This window comes from Lagopus leucura, unplaced genomic scaffold, assembly GCF_019238085.1.
Source record: "Lagopus leucura isolate 7727_CA_CO unplaced genomic scaffold, USGS_WTPT01 Super-Scaffold_702, whole genome shotgun sequence".
Classification (NCBI taxonomy): domain Eukaryota; kingdom Metazoa; phylum Chordata; class Aves; order Galliformes; family Phasianidae; genus Lagopus; species Lagopus leucura.
Window position 1 is genome coordinate 12,712,494 of NW_024962254.1, and position 20,398 is coordinate 12,732,891.

Consider the following 20,398-nt stretch of genomic DNA (forward strand, 5'->3'; position numbering starts at 1 on the left):
TGCGAACCCAACCACGCTCGGCAGTGAGTTATCATCACATGCTGCTGAGAACATGCGATGACTTTTTCCCTGCCTACTCCCAGTGGGCCTATGACCTCATTCAGTTAATGTTGGTGGGAAATGTGATGAGTAGGTGAACATGTCCTCTGAATTGGTATTTCGGGCAGAAACGATTAGTTTATACATATTTGATAATTGGTGTTGCATTTCTTGATTTGATTTCTTTTGGATGATTTCCAATATACCCACACACAAAGAAAAAAGGACAAAAAGTTTTTTGGCAGCTTCACTTTGTATTTGTCACCAGTATGGCACCAAATGCATAAGGTGCTTTTTGTGGGGATTTTTTTGGTGTCCTGTTTCTTTTTTGCTTGTTTTCTTCACAATATGTGTGAGATGCTAACAGTTACCTGTCGAATTCCCTTTGAAATTGAATTCTGTGTAATCCTGGGAAAAATATTACACATGGCTGCCACTACACAGGGATGGCTACCCCTAGATCACTCAGTACACTGTGGCATCTGCCCTTATCTACAGAGAGGACCATATCCTGATTTTCACTCTCATGCAGCCTTTGCATCTTCTGCTGTGCCTCTGAAGAGATGGACTGCTTGGTATTTTTGTCATGAGGATGTCTGTCCATCTGTAACCTCATCGAGTCATCTCGGTGCTGTGTCAGGCTTTGGTGCAGATGTATAGGAAATCACTGGAAGAGAGTACAGTGAGAAATGAGTTGATACATTCTTTCTATTTTTGATGCAAATATGCCCAGCTCTTGCAAACCTGTATGTCCCTGGAGGTTCCCACCAATATAACAGCATATCAAATGATTGCAGAAACTCACATAGAAGATTGGATTTTTGAAAGAAACAAACCAAAGTCCTAGATTGAAATATCCAGAGTCTAGGGGAGTGTTTGGTTTTAGTTCCCCTAAAAGCAAAGAAAAAAAGGGAGTCAAAGCTCTACATTTATATCTGTTGTACTGAAATCTGCTTTCTTGTATCCCTGAAAAGTGAAGTCAGTTGTTCTAACACATCATAAATGATATCTGCTCTCTTATCTCAGACACCCATCCCAGGGCAGTTCCATGTCCCAGGCCTATGGCAGGAAATTCTGTCAGGGAAGTGTGTTATACAACCAGCCTGAGCAACTCCACCTCACCATCTGGTTGCATGATTTCATTTTCCGTTGTGCACGCCTAATTTTCTGACAGTCTCACCAGGCAAGTCCATCATTTGTTATGGAGGAACAATTTCAGCCTGAAATCTATTTATTTCAGTCTCATCCCATTAGTTTGAATAATCAGTATGAAAACTTCTCAGCAACAGACCTGGTTTCTTCTTTCCTCTTTAACATTTTTAAGAAAGTTTTTTTTTAATTTTTATTATTTTTGGCTCAGGAGACTTTGAGTCACTGCACACGATGTCCTCTTGGTCACTGGATAGACATAAGCACTTTAAGTTTCCTTAGGATTTATTGGTATTGGAAATTTGCTTTCTTTTGTGGAGCATCTCCAAATTTTTCAGCTGTCCTTGCTCGTGATCCCTTTCTTCTTCTCTAGATCCATTTCACAGCATCACAGGAATGATGGTGAATATGCTGTGCAGCAGGTAGAAGACTGCCTGTCCCAGGACTCAGACTTGTTGTACCACACTGGGCTTGGGAAATAAAGTAAAATATCAGCCTTCTGCTCATAGGGGTGAATATGGCCCAAGCACAAATGCCATGCATGTCAGATCTGTAGCATGCATTTGGATAGTGGCAAGTCCATGCACTGTATAATTTGTCTGCATCAGCAGTGGGATCCTACCCTACAGTCTTTGGTATCCCTCTCTGTCAGAACCTATATTCTTCTGTACCTCTTGGCTTGTATGAACATGCACATACATACACACACACCTACACCTTTTTCTATTCAGATCTCTACCAAATAAAGAGAAGTAAAGACAGTGCTGAGCACAAGGAGATTCCCCTGGTATAGGCACAGGAAGGACATTAGCACGATGCTGGTGAGGAGTAGGAACCAATTCAGCCAGTAAGAGCCATGCTTCTGTCATCATCATTGCCGCGTAAGAAGCTCTGCTGACCACAAGAGATGGGAACAGATGGGAACAGAATTACTAGCGCAACAACACATCATCAGTAGGGTAAAACTAACCTGTCTCATCCATCCAAAAGCTTTTCCCTTCTGTTTGGCAATGGTAGAGGTTTGAGAAGGCTTTTCAAGGCCTACTTCATTTTGTTGTTTTGTTTTCCCCCTAAACTCCTTCTGAACTCTAAGATGAAAACATGCGGACTGAAGCTTTCAGAGCTCCATTTCTTGTTCCCACAAAGATTTTTGTTCTACAGGAAATAATTCTTTTCTACAAAGTGAATAAACATATGAACCACTCAGACTTAACAACGGTCATCTATCAAAAGAGACAGTGTGAAAAGGGCATGAGGGACTCATTATTTGAATGAATTTGCTCATCCTGAATAAAAGCTGGCATCTCCAAATAGACTGAATTTTCTTTTCTAGAGAACAGTCCAGTTAAATTGACAAGTGTCTGAGTAAAGCCTACAAAATAAACAGCCTTGTCTCCTCCTTGCAGAAACGTTGCAATTTGTATAAATACTGCAGATGGAAAAACAATTTGAAGGAAGGGAAGCTGGCAGGCCACAGGAAGGAGGAGGAGATGGCTGTGCACTTTGATGCACAGAAAGGATCCTTTTGTGTTACAGATGAAGCAGGGCAAGTTGCTATGGTTGCTTCTGCCTCCAAAAGAATTGCTTCCAGAAAATGCTGTCAAGATGCTTTGAAGACAAACATTTGAAAAATACTGATATAATATAAAAGATCAAATAGAAATAACTTTTTTTAAAAATCATATTACAATGCATATTTCATTCGACAGAAATGCTGTTTTTCTCTCATCTACCTCTCAGAGGTGGGTGATAGCCCTTAGCTTGTCAGTTAGAGTAAGAGCTTTACCAGGCACCAGTTTGGGTTAGTACAAAATTTCTGCTGTATTCATAGGCGAAAGGATCTCTCCAGTTCCAAACTGGAACAGGAACAGCGCTACTTCTGTTAGGTATAGTCTAGTGTTAGTCATTCAGAAAGCCATTAGTTCTCTCCACCATTGTATGCAAAGTTGTCCCCACTTTTCTGCTAGGTTTTTACTTCCTCGGATACCATTCTGCTGCTGCAGTGTGAAAGGATGCATACCAGAAATACAGTAACTGATCACCTGGTCTGGCTTCACAGCATTTCTCCTGAATCCTCTTCAGAGGAGCGTTTTACTGTGTTTGTAAGCAACCTGCAGTCTTGCAAACAAAAGACTTCTGAGTTAATAAAAAGTGTATAAAGGAGTAGAATTTATAGAATTCAAACTTGTGAATACTTAGGGTCAGAAGCATCCATTTTAGGAACAGAATACCTTGCCATTTGGACTATTGCTTTTTTTCAACAAAACAACCTGCACACAGCCTGTATGTTACGTGAGATGCTACTGGTATGACACTCACAATTAGCCTCAGGATTGAGGCTAATCGATAATGGAAAAAGTCCTTCTTCAGAGAGGATCCATGGAGTCAGCCAGGAGTTGCCGGTGAGGCATCCAACTGTTCTGGACATATGCTGTAGAGATCTTGTGCAGAGAAGATCTCTTAGAGTTGCTTATTTGGGGTAGATAGAGAGTTAATCTGTACACCTGTGGCTACACAAGTGGGGTAGGACATCAGTTTCTGAAACGGGGTGTTGCTGACTTTTGCTGTCCTGGAAGGTGACTTTGTTATCATGGTTTCTTTGCCCTGCCATCTCAGGGTCCCTTAGCTAAGTGGATACTCATTTTTGTCAGTAACTTTAGGAGGTCACTTTTATGGCTGTTCCTGTCACCTCGTCACTGTTTTCAGCTTTCTTTATAACCACTGTCACAGCAGAGTGTGTACTACCTACCTTAGTAACCTAGTCCCCTTGTTACCCCCTTTCCCTTGAACTTCCACCCAGATAAATACTGAACCTCAATCTTTCCTGAAGTATTAGATGGAAGATAACAATGGCAATGACCTCTTAGGCATGGTCAGATGAACAAACCCTCTTCAGAGTACACAAACTTGGAGTTTCTGAAGCATATTTAACTCTATGATTTCTGAGTGTTGGGATCTCACTGACAATCCTTGGAGAAAGTGTGAGATATCAGAAGGATGGAAGTGAGAGATAAGACTGAAAAGCTTTAGGTGTAGACTGGTGAAAAGTCAAACAGCAATGGGACAGCATAATTTTATTGCAGAAATAAGAATATTTCACCTATAGATTTTCTCATCAAACCAGATGATTCTATAAAGATACATTGGAACATAAATGTCACTTTATTGAAGCAAGACAATAGTTGTCTGGCCAAAAATTCTATTCCTGATGTTGGTTCCCAGCAGGTGCATCTGGCAAAAGTGCACCCCATAATGATTTACCATTTACCCACGGCATTTGGGTGTCACCTGATCATAAAGGTTGTAGCCCTCCCCACTGTTATTGTATTAGCACAGTGGTTCAGGCTGTCTTTGCAACCCTCTGGCACTCACTCCTTGAAGTATGTAGCTGTAATTCTTCCTGTGTTAGGGAAGGGCACTTCCTACATTCTATGACACTTCGAAAGTTGGTTGCCATTTTAGAAAACTGCCTGACTCACAAACACTCCTGTGACAGAGAAGAAACCATTTGGAAATATTTTCTTTTTTCACAGGCCTGTTACTGGGCAGTAGTAGCAATAAGACCAACAGCTCATTTCACACAGTCCTTGGAAAAGTTATGAGAGGTTGTTAATGGCTTTCTCCAGCACACTGAACAGGTGACTAGAAGGTCTGCACTCCATAAAAGAGTAATACACAATAGCCTTCCATGCAAGAATGTGGAATTTATCTTTCCTGTTTTGCAAACCAACACTTCAGAAAGTGCTTTTCAAACTTCAGTTCTCTCTTTTAAGTTCTTACTTCTGTAATCTTTTCCTATCTTGGTGAGATAAATATCAGTCTGAAAAGTGGTGTTCAAATAACTAAATTGACAGAGGAGCAAAATTAAAAATTTGGCCCTTCCTTTAACTCTTATAAAGTCCATGATGGGGCTATCCATCAAGAGTGAGCTATCTCAGGATTGATCACAAGTCTGGCACAATGTAATTACTGAACCAGAAGCATTGCATTATATAGCATGAAATGAAATAGCAACTTTGCTTTTCACATTGTGAACCTGTTGACTAATGATGGAGTGTTGCAATTAGAAAATATGGAAGTAACAAGGCAAAGTATTCCACTGTCTGCTAATGTGTAGAATAAAACTACTGATAGTATGAAGTAGGGAAATTAAAAACAGTAAAACAGAAAATAACAGAAGTATTCTTATTAAATTATAAAAGGAGGGAATGAAAGTGTCCTCTAAAGTAGGTCAAGTTCAAAAGGATTTTGTGTAGTGTGTAAAAAGGGCTTCTTCTACTGAGCCCATATTTTTGTATTATGCTTTCTGATGTTTGAGAACTGGTGCATTCATTGGCATAGTAACTGTAACCTAGAATTGGGTTTTTCTTTAAGAAACCATGAAGGAAAAATGATGAGTCTGGGAGTGAGAACCCAGAGCTCCCTCCTAGATTCCAATTTCATGCTGTGTGAGTGACAAATAGCCAAATCACAGAGAGTCAGAGAGCCAAAAGCGCTGGTAGCATAACTAGGTGTTTGAAAAGTCATCATTTTGGTGTAAATCAGCCAAAAAGGAAAAAAATAATAGAATGAGAAGAATGAGAGGAAATGATGAAGTTGCCCCAGGTCAGCACTGAAGGAGTTCTTCCTCACTGTCCTCATGTTGCCTGGAATATGTTTTTTCCAATGAGCTGTTTATCTGGAGCAAGAAAAGGTTGAACATTTGTTTTAAAATTCACTTTATTTTTTGAAACTTGGATTATAATCTTTTAGTAGTCAGGATACCAACTACTTGTACATTCAGAGCCACCGGTGCAAAATGAACCAGATAACGTATGTAAGAACCTGGCCTATTTGCACTTTATCTTACTGTCAGCTGCAAAGCTCAATAGTGTCTGACTGACGTAGGGATCTAGGCATCCACTGACACCCAGGTTTGTAGTTTGTAACTGCTGCTGCTCTCAGTCTGCTAGCTTTTAAAATGGTGATTATTTACTGCACATATAGCTATTTACCTCTCTAGCATTTTGGACTTCATCTCAGCCGTCATGAGGCCTCCCCACAGCCTGCTCTGCTCTGGGTTGAGCACACCCAGGAACCCCAGCCGCTCCTCACACACCTTGCCCTCCAGACATTTCTCCATCTTTGTAACCCTCCTTCAAATAACTTGCATTAGTTTTATATCTTTCTTATACTGTGAGTCCCAGTCTCCAGCCCCAAAGTGCCAACAGATGCTACCTGCACAAAGCTCTTCAGTGTGCACAGCACAGCAGTGCTCTGGCAGTGCTGGAGCTGCAGCCACATGGTAAGCTACCCCAAAAAAGTTAATGAGAACAAAAACATTAACAAGATATTAAACAGGCCACTTGGAAGATATGGAAAGAAAAAGGAATGGACTGGAGAAAACAAAGAGACAGTCAGAAGTAATCTCCTTAGTATTTCAGTAATTATGACAACTGTCTCTTCTCCTTTAAGAGACCTACTGAAAATTATAGTGGTGTCATAGATCCCTGGAAGCAAAATACAGCATAAAAAGCTCCTAGAAAAAAAAAAAATACACCATAAAAACCTTTGTGTTTCATAAAAAATACATTATTTTTATTTAATCACAACAAAATACTGCGAGATCATTATCGCAGAAAACTTGATAATTGCTTTAACATTTTAGGTAGGAGAACATTAGAGATAGGTTAAGAACTGTTTGCTTCCCTATCAATCCTGCTCTCTAAAACTTCCTTTGTAACAGCCCATGATTAATGGCCAGAGACTTTTTTTCCTCTCCTGGGCTGTGTGACTGCTTATGACCTTGGAGAGGCAGATCTCACATGAGCAGGAGAAAACACATCCTGGGTAAAGCAATGCTGAGCTGTGAGAGAGCTGCTGGGTGTTTCCTAAGGTATGAAGCTGCCCGGCTTCCCCTGGCCAGGGCGGCAGAGCTGAGCTGACGGCTTATGTGCCATGCAGCAATGCTGAAGCAGTGCAGACCTGATGAGGCCTGAGCCGAGGGCTGCACTTCCTCCATGGCCTCCCAGGAACAGCCTCCAGCCACAGGAATGTGCTGGAGCTGTCTAAGCTTGGGAACTGAGTGCTAGTCCTTCACATCCTGATCAGCGTTTCACTCTCAGCACATGCAGTCATGCCAGTGATTCAGGCTCATTCTTCCATCTCTTGTTGGCAGCAGCACAAAGAACAGATTTTTTTTTTCCTGTAGGTTTCATGATTTTGAAGGAGGCTATTACACCTACCCCTGCTCCCTGCATTGTCACCCTGCAGAAAAAAAAACAGACCCTCTCATCCTAAATAAGGTGGGCAATGGCCAAGGGCCTCACTGGCATCTCCAGCCCTCACGGAGACACTGGGAGCTGAGTTGTGCAGCAAAGCAGCTTGTGCATGGGAGGAACAGGGGAAAGGACACATGCTGGGAACTCCTGATTCTGGTAGGGGGACACAGGATTAGTGTCCCACATCAAAAATGCAGAAACAACAGCCTGTGACGTGAGAAACTATATGAGGCCTTAAGCAGTTGCTTGTCTTAAAAGTCAGCATTTGATGTCTACTGGATTGTAAGAAGATTACAGTCAACTCTAAAAAAAATGTGGAAAAAGGAAAAGGGGGGTGGAACTAAAGAAAAGGAAAGGGGAATAAAGGGAGAGGAGAGGAGAGGAGAGGAGAGGAGAGGAGAGGAGAGGAGAGGGAAAAAAAAAAAAAAAAGAACATTAATGCATTTGGTGGAGTTTCCTGACACTCTCTGGCTTACATTCAGTAACTGATTCTAGCAATGATAGAGAAAAATCTGTCTTTCCTCCTTCTTTTTCTCCCACCTATCCTCTCTGTCAAGCCTCCTGTTTGACACTGAGTAGTATTTTTGTGTTTGTAAAATATCAGCCCCAAATCTGGTTTCATCTCCTTGGAGCATTTTGCCTTTCTGGGGAGGCTTCTAGGATATAGCACAGGAAGAGGCTGTTGACACCACTATACTTGTGACAACTGCCTCAAAAGTTCCATGGAAAGGCAAAGAGCTGTGAGTTATCAGCCCTCCTGCTCAGTTGTAGAGGGGGATTTTATCTGATAGATTTGGAAATTAGAGTTTAGTTTTGGCAGGGGACTAAGTATGAATGTAATTCACTGCTTTGGACATGCACAGGGCAGATTATCGTCCAGTTCAAGGTGTAACATGCAAACAATGTGCTCTGGATTGTACAAAGAACTCATACTGTAGCAGTACTTTGGGCAACATCTACTAGCAGACACCTGGAGAACTGTCTGGTATGAGATGTCCATATGAGTGGAATACACTGGAATACACTGCAATAGGTTTCCCAGAGATGTGGATGCCCCATCTCTAGAGGAGATCAGGGCCAGGTTGGATGGGGCTTTGGGCAACCCAGTCTAGTGGGAGGTGTCCCTGCCCATGGCAGTAGGGTCAGAAGTGCGGATCTTTAAGATCCTTTCCAACCCAAACCATTCTGTGATTCTGTGGTCTGACTGACAATGCAAGACCTCAAGGACAGTCATCAGGGAGACTGGACCTCCCCTGACTATTATCAGGTCAATTTTCTGTAAACACGCAGCTTCCTGTCTAGTCTTTAATCCACTGTCCCACATAGTTCCGTGCCCTTAGCTCAAATTGATGGGAAAATAGCAAAATTGTGGGAAAAACCTCAGGAAATTTGTAGAGGAGAGCCAAGCAAGATAAGATGAAGCTACGGACACAGGTTGAAATAACATCAGTAGCAATTTGAACATTTGTAGGGGAAGGAAAAATATCAACATGGAAAGATTAAGAACCCCAAAACAACAACAGCAACAACAATTAAAAAATATATACCATTGGGAAACAGCAGCTTATCACTACCTAAGAGCTCCAGGGAGCCCTGGAGGATGACCCTTCCTCTCCTGGCTAGCAGACTCCTTGATATAACAAGGATCCTGTTGCACAATCTGAGCCCAGTATTTATTAAATCTAAAACATCATTTGTCTTAATAAATAATGATTAAATATTTTGCTTAAGTTTGTTTGTTTGCAGCATCGTATGTGCACAGTTAAATTTGCTCAAAATGGCTCAGAGATAATGCAGGGCACCCTACTCAATGACGTGAAGTCGATTTTGTATCCTACCATGCCTTCACAGGTGCCCAACTGGAGCAGAGTCTGCTGTTCACCTTGGGTTCATATCTGCAACTTTGCCCTGTGAGCTTCTCCAGCAGTTTTTAGGATACTACAAAGCATTAGCCAGTCTGTCTCCAAAGTGTATAAGGAAGACATCTTCATCCATTGATGTCCTGGCAGGGCCTCAGTTGTTGGAACCCATCACTAGTATTAGACACTGAGAGGCTCTCTGCTGTACCCTTTATTTAACCTTTGATATTTGGCCCTTTGGCCCTAGAATTACTGGCTTCATGACACAGTGGACATAGCAGGTCCCAGTGCATGTCCCTCAGGCAGCTCAGGAAAGTGCATGGCACCCATTTCTCAGTGGCCTTGTAGGTACCTGCTGGTTCTTCAGCTCACCTCTTCCATGGTTATATTTCCACCAGGCTCCACAGAGCCAGGAGATCAGACATCAGTGCATCAGGAACAAACTTGATAAAAACTTGATAAAACTTGATAAAACAGCTTGCAATGACCAGTAGGGGTATTTCCAACACAGTTTACCTGACAACAGCTTCAGTCACCTTCCCACTAACAAATATTTGATTTTTACCCCTCTGCTTTCATTCCCCCCTCAAATATTTTCCTCTTCCTCTGTACACACACTGTTCCCTCTTGTCTTAAGGTGACTCCGAGCCTGGGAATGTCACTCTGATTATTTACAACCACTGGCCTTTCTTTTATGTAGGAATTGAGTTGTGTGTGTCCTGACTTTGGTGACATCTACATGGTCTAAATTTTGCCGTTAGGCTTTGCTGTCAGGACCCAGGTTGCTAAATGAAGCAATTAAGTTTTAAGAGTTTGAAGATTAGTATTTGAAAATATGACATTTAAATTTAAATTACGAAATGACTGCAATTTTAGTATGGAAAAAAAAAAAAAAAGCAGGCTAGAAAATTATTGTATTAAGCTCCATAATTTGATCTACTTTTAATGTTGAAACTGTATTTTCAATGATTTATGATAATACTTAATTTCACCGTTCAGTATTTTCCAAAAGGTTCTGTATAACCAAGGGGTCCATCATTTCCCTAGGAGGCTGAACAGACAGTTGGAGGAAATAACCGCTTGCAGGCAGCTCTATTGACATTTGGAGGAGTGTTCAAATTTATGAAAAATGAATTATTCAGATATATCTCAACTTTTTTACTCTCCTCACTTGGGAAAATGCTTGGAAATCTTGCCCCAAGAGATGTCCCAACATAAAATGCAAACCATTTTTCTAATGGTTAAGTCATTCAACTAGAGTAAAATACAAAGACAGGTGCCAGTGCTGAGCAGCAGCATTAATTGCCTCTCAAAACAGAAGCCAGACTCCACATCTGCTCTTTCCTGGATGAGTACTTCCAACAGACAAGACCACAACAGCATCCCGTGTCCTGGCATGGTCCACCTGGTCACTACCCCCTGCACTGGTGATGATGTTGCCCCTCATTCCTTGAGTCCCATCCCAAAATGTCTTGTTTCTCCCACTCACAACACAAGGAATGCAGACACCGGCATCTTTAGGGTGTCACAATTCATAATAAATAAAAAATAAAAAGAATTCAAGTTTCTTTTTAAATGCTGCTCTGAATAAACATAGTCTCAAGAGCAACTTTGGGTTGCAGTAGACAAATTTATTTCCACTGTAGAAGCACACTTGTCTCCATAATAAAAAAATAAAATTTTTGCTGCAGGATAAAAGTAATCCTATAGTGGTATAAATATATCTACTTTCACAAGAATCCATGTTAAGTCACTCAACATGTATTCAGATTTAGTATTCTCACAGTTTCAAATGGAATCAAAAAAGGTAGTTGCTCACAAAAAAACCAAGTAAAATGTGGCTCAGTTGGGATTCACACATACATGAAATCACAGAAAGGCTTTTATTGAAACAAATAAATTACATATGAAACGATGGCATGTAGCACTAACTACTTCTGCTTACCTAACTAAAACACGCTGTATGGCAGAAGTCATAAAAACCTCCGCCTGGAGATCGGTGGCCCTGCCTATGGCTGGGGGTTGGAACTTGATGATCCCTGGGGTCCCTTCCGACACAAGCCATTCTATGATTCCGTGAACCTCACTGCTGGCCAGGAAGAATTAATATCAAGAGCATAATATCAAGCTCAGTTCTCGTTAGCCTGTGCTCAGCCTGTGCCTTCACTCCCAAGACTCCTGTCATCAGCTGAACTCTTTCGAGAAATAAACCATCCCTCAGGGTATGATCACAGATTGATCAGACAGCTGTCACTTCCTGCTACGAAGCTCCCATTCTACACTGACAGGTAACCAAGACATGAAACACTTCACATAACATCATTAATGACCCAATGCATTCAAAAGTCTTATGGTAGGTAGGTTGATGTGTAACTATCTGGTATGAACACTTCAAAAAAGGCAGAACACAACCTCCTGCACTTCCAACACTAGACACCACTGTAGGGTACTTCTTGAACTGTTATTGTACTCCTTTCAGCTGCGGAAGTGGAAAAAACAAAAAGGGGAAATAAAGTTTAGTGAAGCACATCATGACTGTATGTTACTATGTTCTAATTATACTTATTTACTGCATGGACTACCCTCAGCAGGAGGCCCTCACAGAAGTACTGACTTATTCTAATGCTCCCTAACTGCTAGTGCAGTATTAAAAAAAAAAAAGAAAAAAAAAAAGAAATACAGCACTTGGTTTTGATTCTTAGTAATGTGTCTTGGGAGAAGGACACTTATAACAAATACAACATAATACTGAAGACAGGAGAACATAACAACACTTAGTTCTGATACACTGAAAAGCAATTTATTATATAAGCATATTTACACAGGCACACTGACTTATTGAGCACCATTTTTTTTCTCTATTATTACAGTTCAACATCAACATTCAACTCTGAACAGAAGAACATTAGACCTTTACAACAGTTTCAGTATCAGAAAAAGAACTACCTATATTCTACACAACAAAGAACACTAGCATTAACACTCCAGTTGAGAAGTTCACTGCAAGAGACCCTCTCTCTGAATTCTGAGGCGTTCCTTCTCGACTTGCAAGCGCTCCTTCTCAATCTGCAGCTTTTCTGACTCAAATTTTAAGAACTGCAACCTTTCTTTCTCTAACTGCAAGCGTTCTTTTTCAAGTTTTAACTTCTCAGTTTCTAGATCCAGAGGCTGTATGATGGGTTTTTCGGACTGGGTGAGGTCATTTTCCAGGGCAGGTTTCTCAGCACGCAGAGTCTCTAGCCTCAGTTTCTCCCGCTCGATTTGAAGTCGCTCCTTCTCCAGCTGAAGTCTCTCATGCTCCAAGTCAATGTGCCGCAGCCGTTCTTTTTCAATTTGGAGGCGCTCCTTCTCCACTTGCAACCGTTCAGCTTCAATATCTAATCGCTGCTTCTCCAGCTCCACCTTCTGCTTCTCTAGATTTATAAGCAAGTGTGAATCTTCATAGGCTAATCTAGCTTGAGCAGAACTTAGATTCCCAAACTCCTCAATGTGGGTGAAATCTGGTAAGTCATTTTCTTTTTTTGAATCTGGCAACACTGATGAAAAAATCTCTTCTTCCTCAATAGGAAACTGCAGAGAGGAATGTAACACAAGAATTACACCCCATTCTCTCTGTTAGAATAGCGTTATATACAACTTTACTAAAAGTAACAGATGACTGCTTTTTCTCCTGCATCTTAAAAAGAATTCCAGAAATTACATTCTACAAAATAAACATGCTAGATTAAAAAACTTTGTTTGTTATTACATAGCTTGAGAGACACTTGATCTATAAGCTAATATTTGTAATGAAAAATCTGTTTATCTATAGACATGCAAGAGTAGCACAAAAAACACTGCATGATAGATATTACAGAGCAGTCAGAATCACCAACAGAAAACTACACCTAAAAGCCATGTGGTGGCCTTACTTTTCACAAAGCTCAATGACATTTATGTAAACCACTAGCAATCTGTTGTGATTAATTATCTACCAGAGCAGTTGGATCCACAGGCTATGTGGTATTAAAGCTAACCCAGCCTTCATTAACACGAGGATTCAATTTCTAAAAACATTTAACACCGCAGTATTTAAAACCATCTGGCATTTTTCACATGGTCCTAACCCTTCAATCTGTGTAAGTGGGACAATAAACAGGACTTGTTTAACCAATTTCATATTGCCATTCTTGCTAAAAAACCACTCATGAACGGATTATTAAGGGGTTAGCACCACTGTTCTTGGTGAACCCTGAAGGCTGTAATCCTGCAAGAGCTACGTGCTGTACACCATAATACAGAAGAGACTATTGTTTCCCATTACGAATACTGCAAATGGAAGGCAAACGGAGGAAGACATGGGTTCAGAAAACAATGTAAGGCAATGAGAGAAACTACCAATATTTCAGTTTTAGAGAAGACTGACACTTTTCTTCAGCAGCTGTGAGGCAGCAGCTCCCATTACCATTTTTAAGAGCTTATGCTGGTATTTTTTTCCCAGCATACATTCCAACTAAACATAGACACAATTTGAACACATATTAAAAAAAGAAAACAACAAAAAACATCAAACATTTGATTTCAGTCTCACTATCTCAGAACAGCTATGATGCTACTAAAAATAGCAACCTGCCCACAGTTTCACAGCCACAATTCTGACAGAGGAATGGCTGACTGATTTATTCAGATAATATTTTCATCTCCTGTGGTCTCATTTTAAGAAATGCAAAGAATATTCCATTTCTTTCTTTCTGTACCTCCAGGTAACACACACTTTCATTTGTTAAAGTGGTGCACCGCCCTTCTCCACTCATCCATTCTGATACCCTAAGTATTAAAACAGCCAATATCCTTAAGTAATGTATTTTCATTCTACTGGTTGAAATAATTCCTATCTCTGACATACAGAAATGGAAAACACATTCAAATACACACTTGCGTTGAGGGTTACCAACCTTACACACCGCTGCAAACAGCTAGATTTGAATGCCTTCTCTCTGAAGCACAATTGTTTCTACTACTTAATTCACACATTCAGACAAAGCAAAAACTGATGCTAATGAAGCACACTGAAAAGCCCTCGTGAGGTTGGAAAACAGCCATTATTGCATATAGGTAATGCACGCCAGTCACTTACTTCAAAATTCTGTGGATCCTCCTCTTCTTCTTCTACTTTGATTTCTGTTAAAGACCCACCTGCTTCTCTGAAGTCAGTAATGTTCTGCCATTCAAAACTAGATTCATTTGCAAACCCCATTTTGTCATCCATATCTTCATTGAGAGAGTCATCTAAGTCGGATGAAGGAAGGTGAAACCCTGCACCAACTGCCTTGATGTTTGCATTCAGACGCTTCCTCTTCATGAGCGCTCTCCAGTCAAGGTATCTCCTTTTCACTTCTGTACCTGTTCTTTGCTCACCTTCACCTACAGCATTCACACACTCTGCTATTTCCTCCCACGCTTTCCGTTTCATCTCATTAATTGTTGTGTTAAGTTGTTTTGAAAAGAGTACTTCTCTCCTTTTTCTGATTTCCTTAAGGAGAGTTTGCGTTTCCTGAACACTAAAATTACTTTTTCTTTTTCTTTTCAATTGTTTCATTTTTTCCAGCTTTAAGCTAATAATTTTAGCACAGCAGATTACAGAGACTATTTGACACTAAGCAGTTATTAACACAAAGTTTAAAAAACAATGAAAGCAGAGATCAGCTCTCGATAGATGTGTTTCGTCTTCACTTTGTAGTATTTTCCTATTTCCTCAGGGTTCCTAGGAGAAAAAGAGCAAACAAAATAAATCTCAAAGGTATACACTGTATATTTGTATTTAATGAGCTTGGCTCCAAAATCACCCATTAAGGAAGTGTACATTCTGAACATACCGCTCATCTGTTAGAAGAAAACAATTTTGTTACACTCTGAATTTAAAGTAGCTGTTGATGAGCTCCCATAAACTCGTATGAATTATAAATCTATTAATATATCTGTCATAAACTGTTAAGGTTGAGTTGATATTTCCATTACAAAAATATAGCTGTTTTCCTGTAGCTCTTACAGTTTTGCATGTTGGGCTACGCTTAAGGCTGGAGTTCGACATATACATCTTAGTCGGAATACTAAGGTACTTCAAAAAGAAGCTAAGATTGTTTACATTGTTACTTCAAAAACAACATGTCTAGGCAAATGAATTTGCTGAAACCTTTTTTAACTACTTCTATGCAAAGAAAAAAAAAGTAGATATAAGTAGGTACATATTAAAAGCTGACATCTTAGAGCCTCTTCTGACTAACTGCAATCACAAATAAGTAATCCTGCTGGAGCAATCCTGCTGTAGGATAGAAAATAACCTTTTGAACTAAGTGTTCAAACAAGTGTCACGATTTGACATGCTGCTCTAAGAAACGGGTCAAGGAATAAGCCATCACTTCCGCACGTTAAAGCCCTGCTCCACGGCCCTTGCACTGTAAAATGCTTCAATTAATGTCAGATTCAAAGCTCAGTGCTCTACCGCAGCTATGGCTGATCCTGTGCCTGATGCTAGAGGAAGCTGATCTTGGCCACAGTGCACAACTCTATAAAACATACACATCAGAACATTAAAAACTCCCCATTTGGGGACAAAGCACATAACAGTTTACAGTCTGCATCCCCTATGCACTGTTATGTTGTACATAAATAGCTTACTTACAAAATTTTCCAAGTTTTGCAAGCTGCATATTTCTATTTAAGATGTACGAAGCTTCCTGCCCTTCTGAAAATAAAATAAGAAAATAATGACTCATCTTGAGAACAGAGAATGATTGAAATATATACTAACACTTAGGGCTGTAATGTAGATGCGCTTCTTGCCATGTCCAGCATTAAAAACCAAAAACAGAAAAAACAACCCACCCCCAACTTTCTGCCATTTAAAAAAATCAGACTTACAACACAGCACTGTATCTCTGTATCTGCTAGAATTATATAAGTACTTTTTTTCAGAGACCTTTTACCTGATCTTTAAACTTCTCCTTTAACCTTCATTATTATATGTTTGCCATGAAAAGATATTTGGGCTTTCAAGGAAGCAGCACCACACTTACTTCTCTCTGGCAGTAAATCAATTTTTTTGGTACTTTGCTTTTCAAATCCTAACTGCACTGTTAATTCGTTTCTGCCTTTATAGCAATTTAATTTCTTGATCTATCTATTAAACTCAAATTCATCTTCAGTATTTACGTTAAAAACTTTCTAAAAGTCATTCACCAGGTAAATTCTCCAGAAGAGCTACTGATACACAGAAAGAACTCAGACTGCTTTTAGAAGTTCTACTGTTAATGAGACAGTTATTCTGAATTGATAAATAAAAAGCTGAATTCCTGGTGCCTGCTACTTCAGAAAATGTGTGTACATGCGTGTAAGCACAAAGAGTTACAGAATCACAGAATCCTCTGAGTTGGAAGGGACCTTTGAATGTCGTCTAGTCTGACCCCCTCAGCAAAGAACAGGAACATCCGCAAGTTGCCCAAGGCCTGATCCTGAGTTATGTAGGAGTCTAACACACAGCATAGACAGTTTTTCTGACTTACCACTACCAAGGCACCAAACCTTTGTTTGAAGTCAAAACTCACTTATTTTTACTGAAATTGGTAGAACTTCTTGAATTTAAGCAAGTACTTAAGTAGACATCCAAGTAGTTGGTTAGCTATTGGACAATGGGTCAGATTTCCCCAAGTACTCACAAACCAGATACATCAAATTCTTGGATGTATTAATAATTAGCTGTCTTTTAGGTTACCTAAATACCAGATTCAGGTTTTTAAATCAATTTTTCCTCCGTGCTATTTTTTAAATGCAATTCTACATGACCGTGGAAGACAGGCAGCTGAGCTTTCCTCTTAGCTGTAGGCCAGGTCACCCTGCAGGTCAGTCCCACTACTGCTCACCCAGGTGCTCTGCATCACTGCCCTGATCGCCCATCCACTCTTCCACAAGAACCAAATCTTGGGTTTGGATTTTAAGTTACAGGTCAAGCACTGCATTACTACACTGGGAACCCATGGCATAAAATGCCATTTTGCATAGCTTTCTTTTGTTTTTGTCCTATAGCATATATGATATAAGCCCCTGAGAGCAACGGTGAAGCCTACCTATTTTAAAACTCTTGGTTATTACTCTCTAATTGTAAAGCACACCTCACTATTTCTAACTCCTTGCCTTCTGAAAGCACACTGCCTCACTGAAGACGTTTCCTTTTTCATTAATACAAGTGGTGATAATGAATTATCTTAGCAGCATACAGATGAGCAGATTTGGACCTATTCCACAACAGAACCATTACCTTTCTGATATATTAAATAAAAAGCATTATTACCTAAATAAAGCTGAGTTTGGTAAAATTCTGGTTCTAATACTTTGATATTTCTGGATGGTGTCCAGGATATAACTTTTAATTAAGAAAAAATGAACTGCCACATGCTTAAACTATTTAACAGTCATGAATGATAACAGGCAAGGATTTGTACACATTCTAAATGGCTACAAAGAAAGAACAAAAACAACTTATCAGCAGTTTGAAAAGATGAATTTACAAGAACAAAACATAAAGCATGTTTAATTTCTAGTTTGCGATCTAAAACAAGAAAACACACATTCAGAAATAATTCCAGACAAACATTTCAGATTTTACCGAAATCAGAACCGTAAGACCTCAACATTTTTGTGTCGTTAGCAGAAGATTCTACAGCAAATAAATTCTAAGTGTACCAGTTGGGAATAAAAGTGGTTCACTCAGAAAAGGGATAAGCAGATTAGAGAAGAGATGACAAAAGCCTGGCTATGTGACAGAGAAATCCCTGAGAAGTGACAAATGATGCAAACAGGCTCTGATGTGACTAGCAGCTGTGCACACATTACTCAGAATGCAAATGCAAAACGTGCACCATTTGGGTACAAATGCAAAGTGCTGTCTAGAGAAAGAGAAGGGTTTTTCATCATGAGATAACAGAAAGCTTTCAAGGTGTGCATAGGAGAGCCAGCAACGTAACACTGAGTTTATTGATACAGTCCTGTCAGGCCAAAATCAAACTGAAGGTTAAGAAGGACCTCACCTCTGGTCTGGAAACTGGAAGTATTTGTTGTTGCTGAAATGAAACAGTATTATGAAACTAAATTGAACAATCCATAAACATACATAAGATTCATAACCTCAAAATACAGCAGAGGCATCTACACTCTGCCGCTGTGTTACCCTTCCTCGCATCTCACTGTGTGAACACATGCTAGAATGGTATGTTTAAAAACAAAAACAACAAAAACCAACACACAAGCAACACAGGCTGCCCAGGGAGGCCGTGGATGCCCCATACCTAGAGGTGTTAAAGCCAGGTTGGATGGGGCCCTGGGCAGCCTGGTCTAGTATTAAATGGGGAGGTTGGTGGCCCTGCATGTAGCAGGGGGGTTGGAGATTCATGATCCTTGAGGCCCCTTCCAACCTGGGCCATTCTGTGATCCTGTGAAAAAGTCATAACCAACACCAAAAAATCTCACAGAGTCCTATTAAATAATTTATAATATATATATACACACACATATATATCCAGATTTCTTTTTTGTTATTACGCCTTGCTGGTTGTCTTCATATTTGAAATTTCCAGAAAAAATAAATAATGAAAAGAAATAAGCATTAAATCAGGAGGCCCTGTAACCTAATTTTCTAACACCGAATTTGAGAATTGGGCACTCTTCACACAATACTAATCCATGGCTTTCTGGAAAACTTCAGGTGTGGTTCTGAACATATGGTTGTACTGGCATGGGTCAAATTTAAGTACTCAGAGATGGTTCAATCGGTACAACCATACACACAGAACAGTTCAGGTGGGAAATGACCCCAAGGCCCATCCAGTCCCAACCCCCCACCACGGGCTGGTTGCCCCCCAGCAGCTGAGGCTGCCCAGGGCCCATCCAACCTGGCACTGAGCACCTGCAGGGATGGGGCACCACAGCTCTGATCAGCTTCCCTTTCAGCGAAGAGCTTCTTCCTAACGCGCAACCCAAACCCCACCGCTCTCAGTTCAGAACCGGAGGAGGAAGAGAGGAAGGAGGCCGCACAGCCCCCAGCCTCGGCCCTCCTATCAGACACAGCCCGGCCCCGCCGGGAGCCCTCACAGGGAACAAAGACGACAGACAACCCCGCCGACGTCCCTCCCCACGCCGGGCTTCCAGGCAACCGACTCGGAGACCGAGGGACCCCGCACCCCTCACGGGAGGGCAGCGGGCTGCCGCCTCAACGCTACCCGTGATTGAGAGTGCAACCGTTCTGCGCCCACAAAGGGACCGAAGGCTGCGGACCGGGCGAGCGGCCCCCCGTAAGGCGCCGGGAACTATACTACCTCAGACCCACCGCGAACCGCGCCCGCCCCAGGAGCCGCACACATTACTCACCTACGCCCAACTCACCCCACCGGGTCGCCGGCCCTTTAACGACCGACACCTTCCTATTGGGCAAGCTGAGTGCCCATCAGTCCTTCCCGAACGACTATTGGCTGTTGAGGCCCGTCGCTTGTTCTCTCCTGTCCCACCCTCCTAGACGCGCCGTAATGCCCCGAATAAGCTTCTGAGCGCCGTAACTCCCCCGCGGGGACACCGCTCGCGCAGCCCCATACAGCATTGGCTGTGGCCGCTGCTTGTCTTACCGATGCCTTCCGATGATTGGCTAGCTTCTGCCAGAGCCCGCCTTCCGCTCTATGACTTTCCGGCGGCACGTTTCTTGCGCTCAGTGAGGCGTTGGGGCTGTGCGGTTGCGTTGTGGTGAGGATGGGTTCCTGCGGTGAGGCTCGTCCGTGGTGGGAGTAAATGTTTTGAAATTTGCTGCTTATGTAAGCCGCGATATTACTTCAGGATAGTGAGCACGTGAGTGAAACGCAGCGGAGCTGTGCTGTCGCGGCCCTTTTCTGTCTCCGCAGCCTCGCTGAGGTGCCCGCACCTTTCCCTGTGTGCGTCTCGTTGCCGTCTCAACGCGGTGCTTGCAGATGCATAATTAATATCTACACCTACACACGTTGCTGAAAAGCCTTGCATGTGTTCTGCACTCACACACACATACAGACACAGCTGGCTGCAGGTCACTGCACTCAC

General features: G+C 41.4%; 1 protein-coding gene across 4 annotated transcripts; it reads right to left on the reverse strand.

The window, feature by feature from the left end:
* Positions 1-11,015: 11,015 nt before the first annotated feature.
* MSANTD4 (Myb/SANT DNA binding domain containing 4 with coiled-coils) lies at positions 11,016-19,764 on the reverse strand. Of its 4 annotated transcripts, XM_042862594.1 has the most exons (5): positions 19,706-19,764; positions 18,370-18,402; positions 15,969-16,031; positions 14,424-15,050; positions 11,016-12,877 (listed from the first exon to the last, which is right to left on the reverse strand). In XM_042862594.1, the coding sequence occupies exons 4-5, from the start codon at positions 14,883-14,885 to the stop codon at positions 12,305-12,307; spliced, it is 1,035 nt and encodes a 344-aa protein (XP_042718528.1). In that variant the 5' UTR covers positions 14,886-15,050; positions 15,969-16,031; positions 18,370-18,402; positions 19,706-19,764; the 3' UTR covers positions 11,016-12,304. The 4 variants fall into 4 exon arrangements, with proteins under 4 accessions (XP_042718528.1, XP_042718530.1, XP_042718531.1 ...); XM_042862596.1 differs by lacking the exon at positions 18,370-18,402 and having other exon boundaries at positions 19,706-19,744; XM_042862597.1 differs by lacking the exons at positions 18,370-18,402; positions 19,706-19,764 and adding an exon at positions 19,654-19,672.
* Between the last annotated feature and the right edge of the window lie 634 nt (positions 19,765-20,398).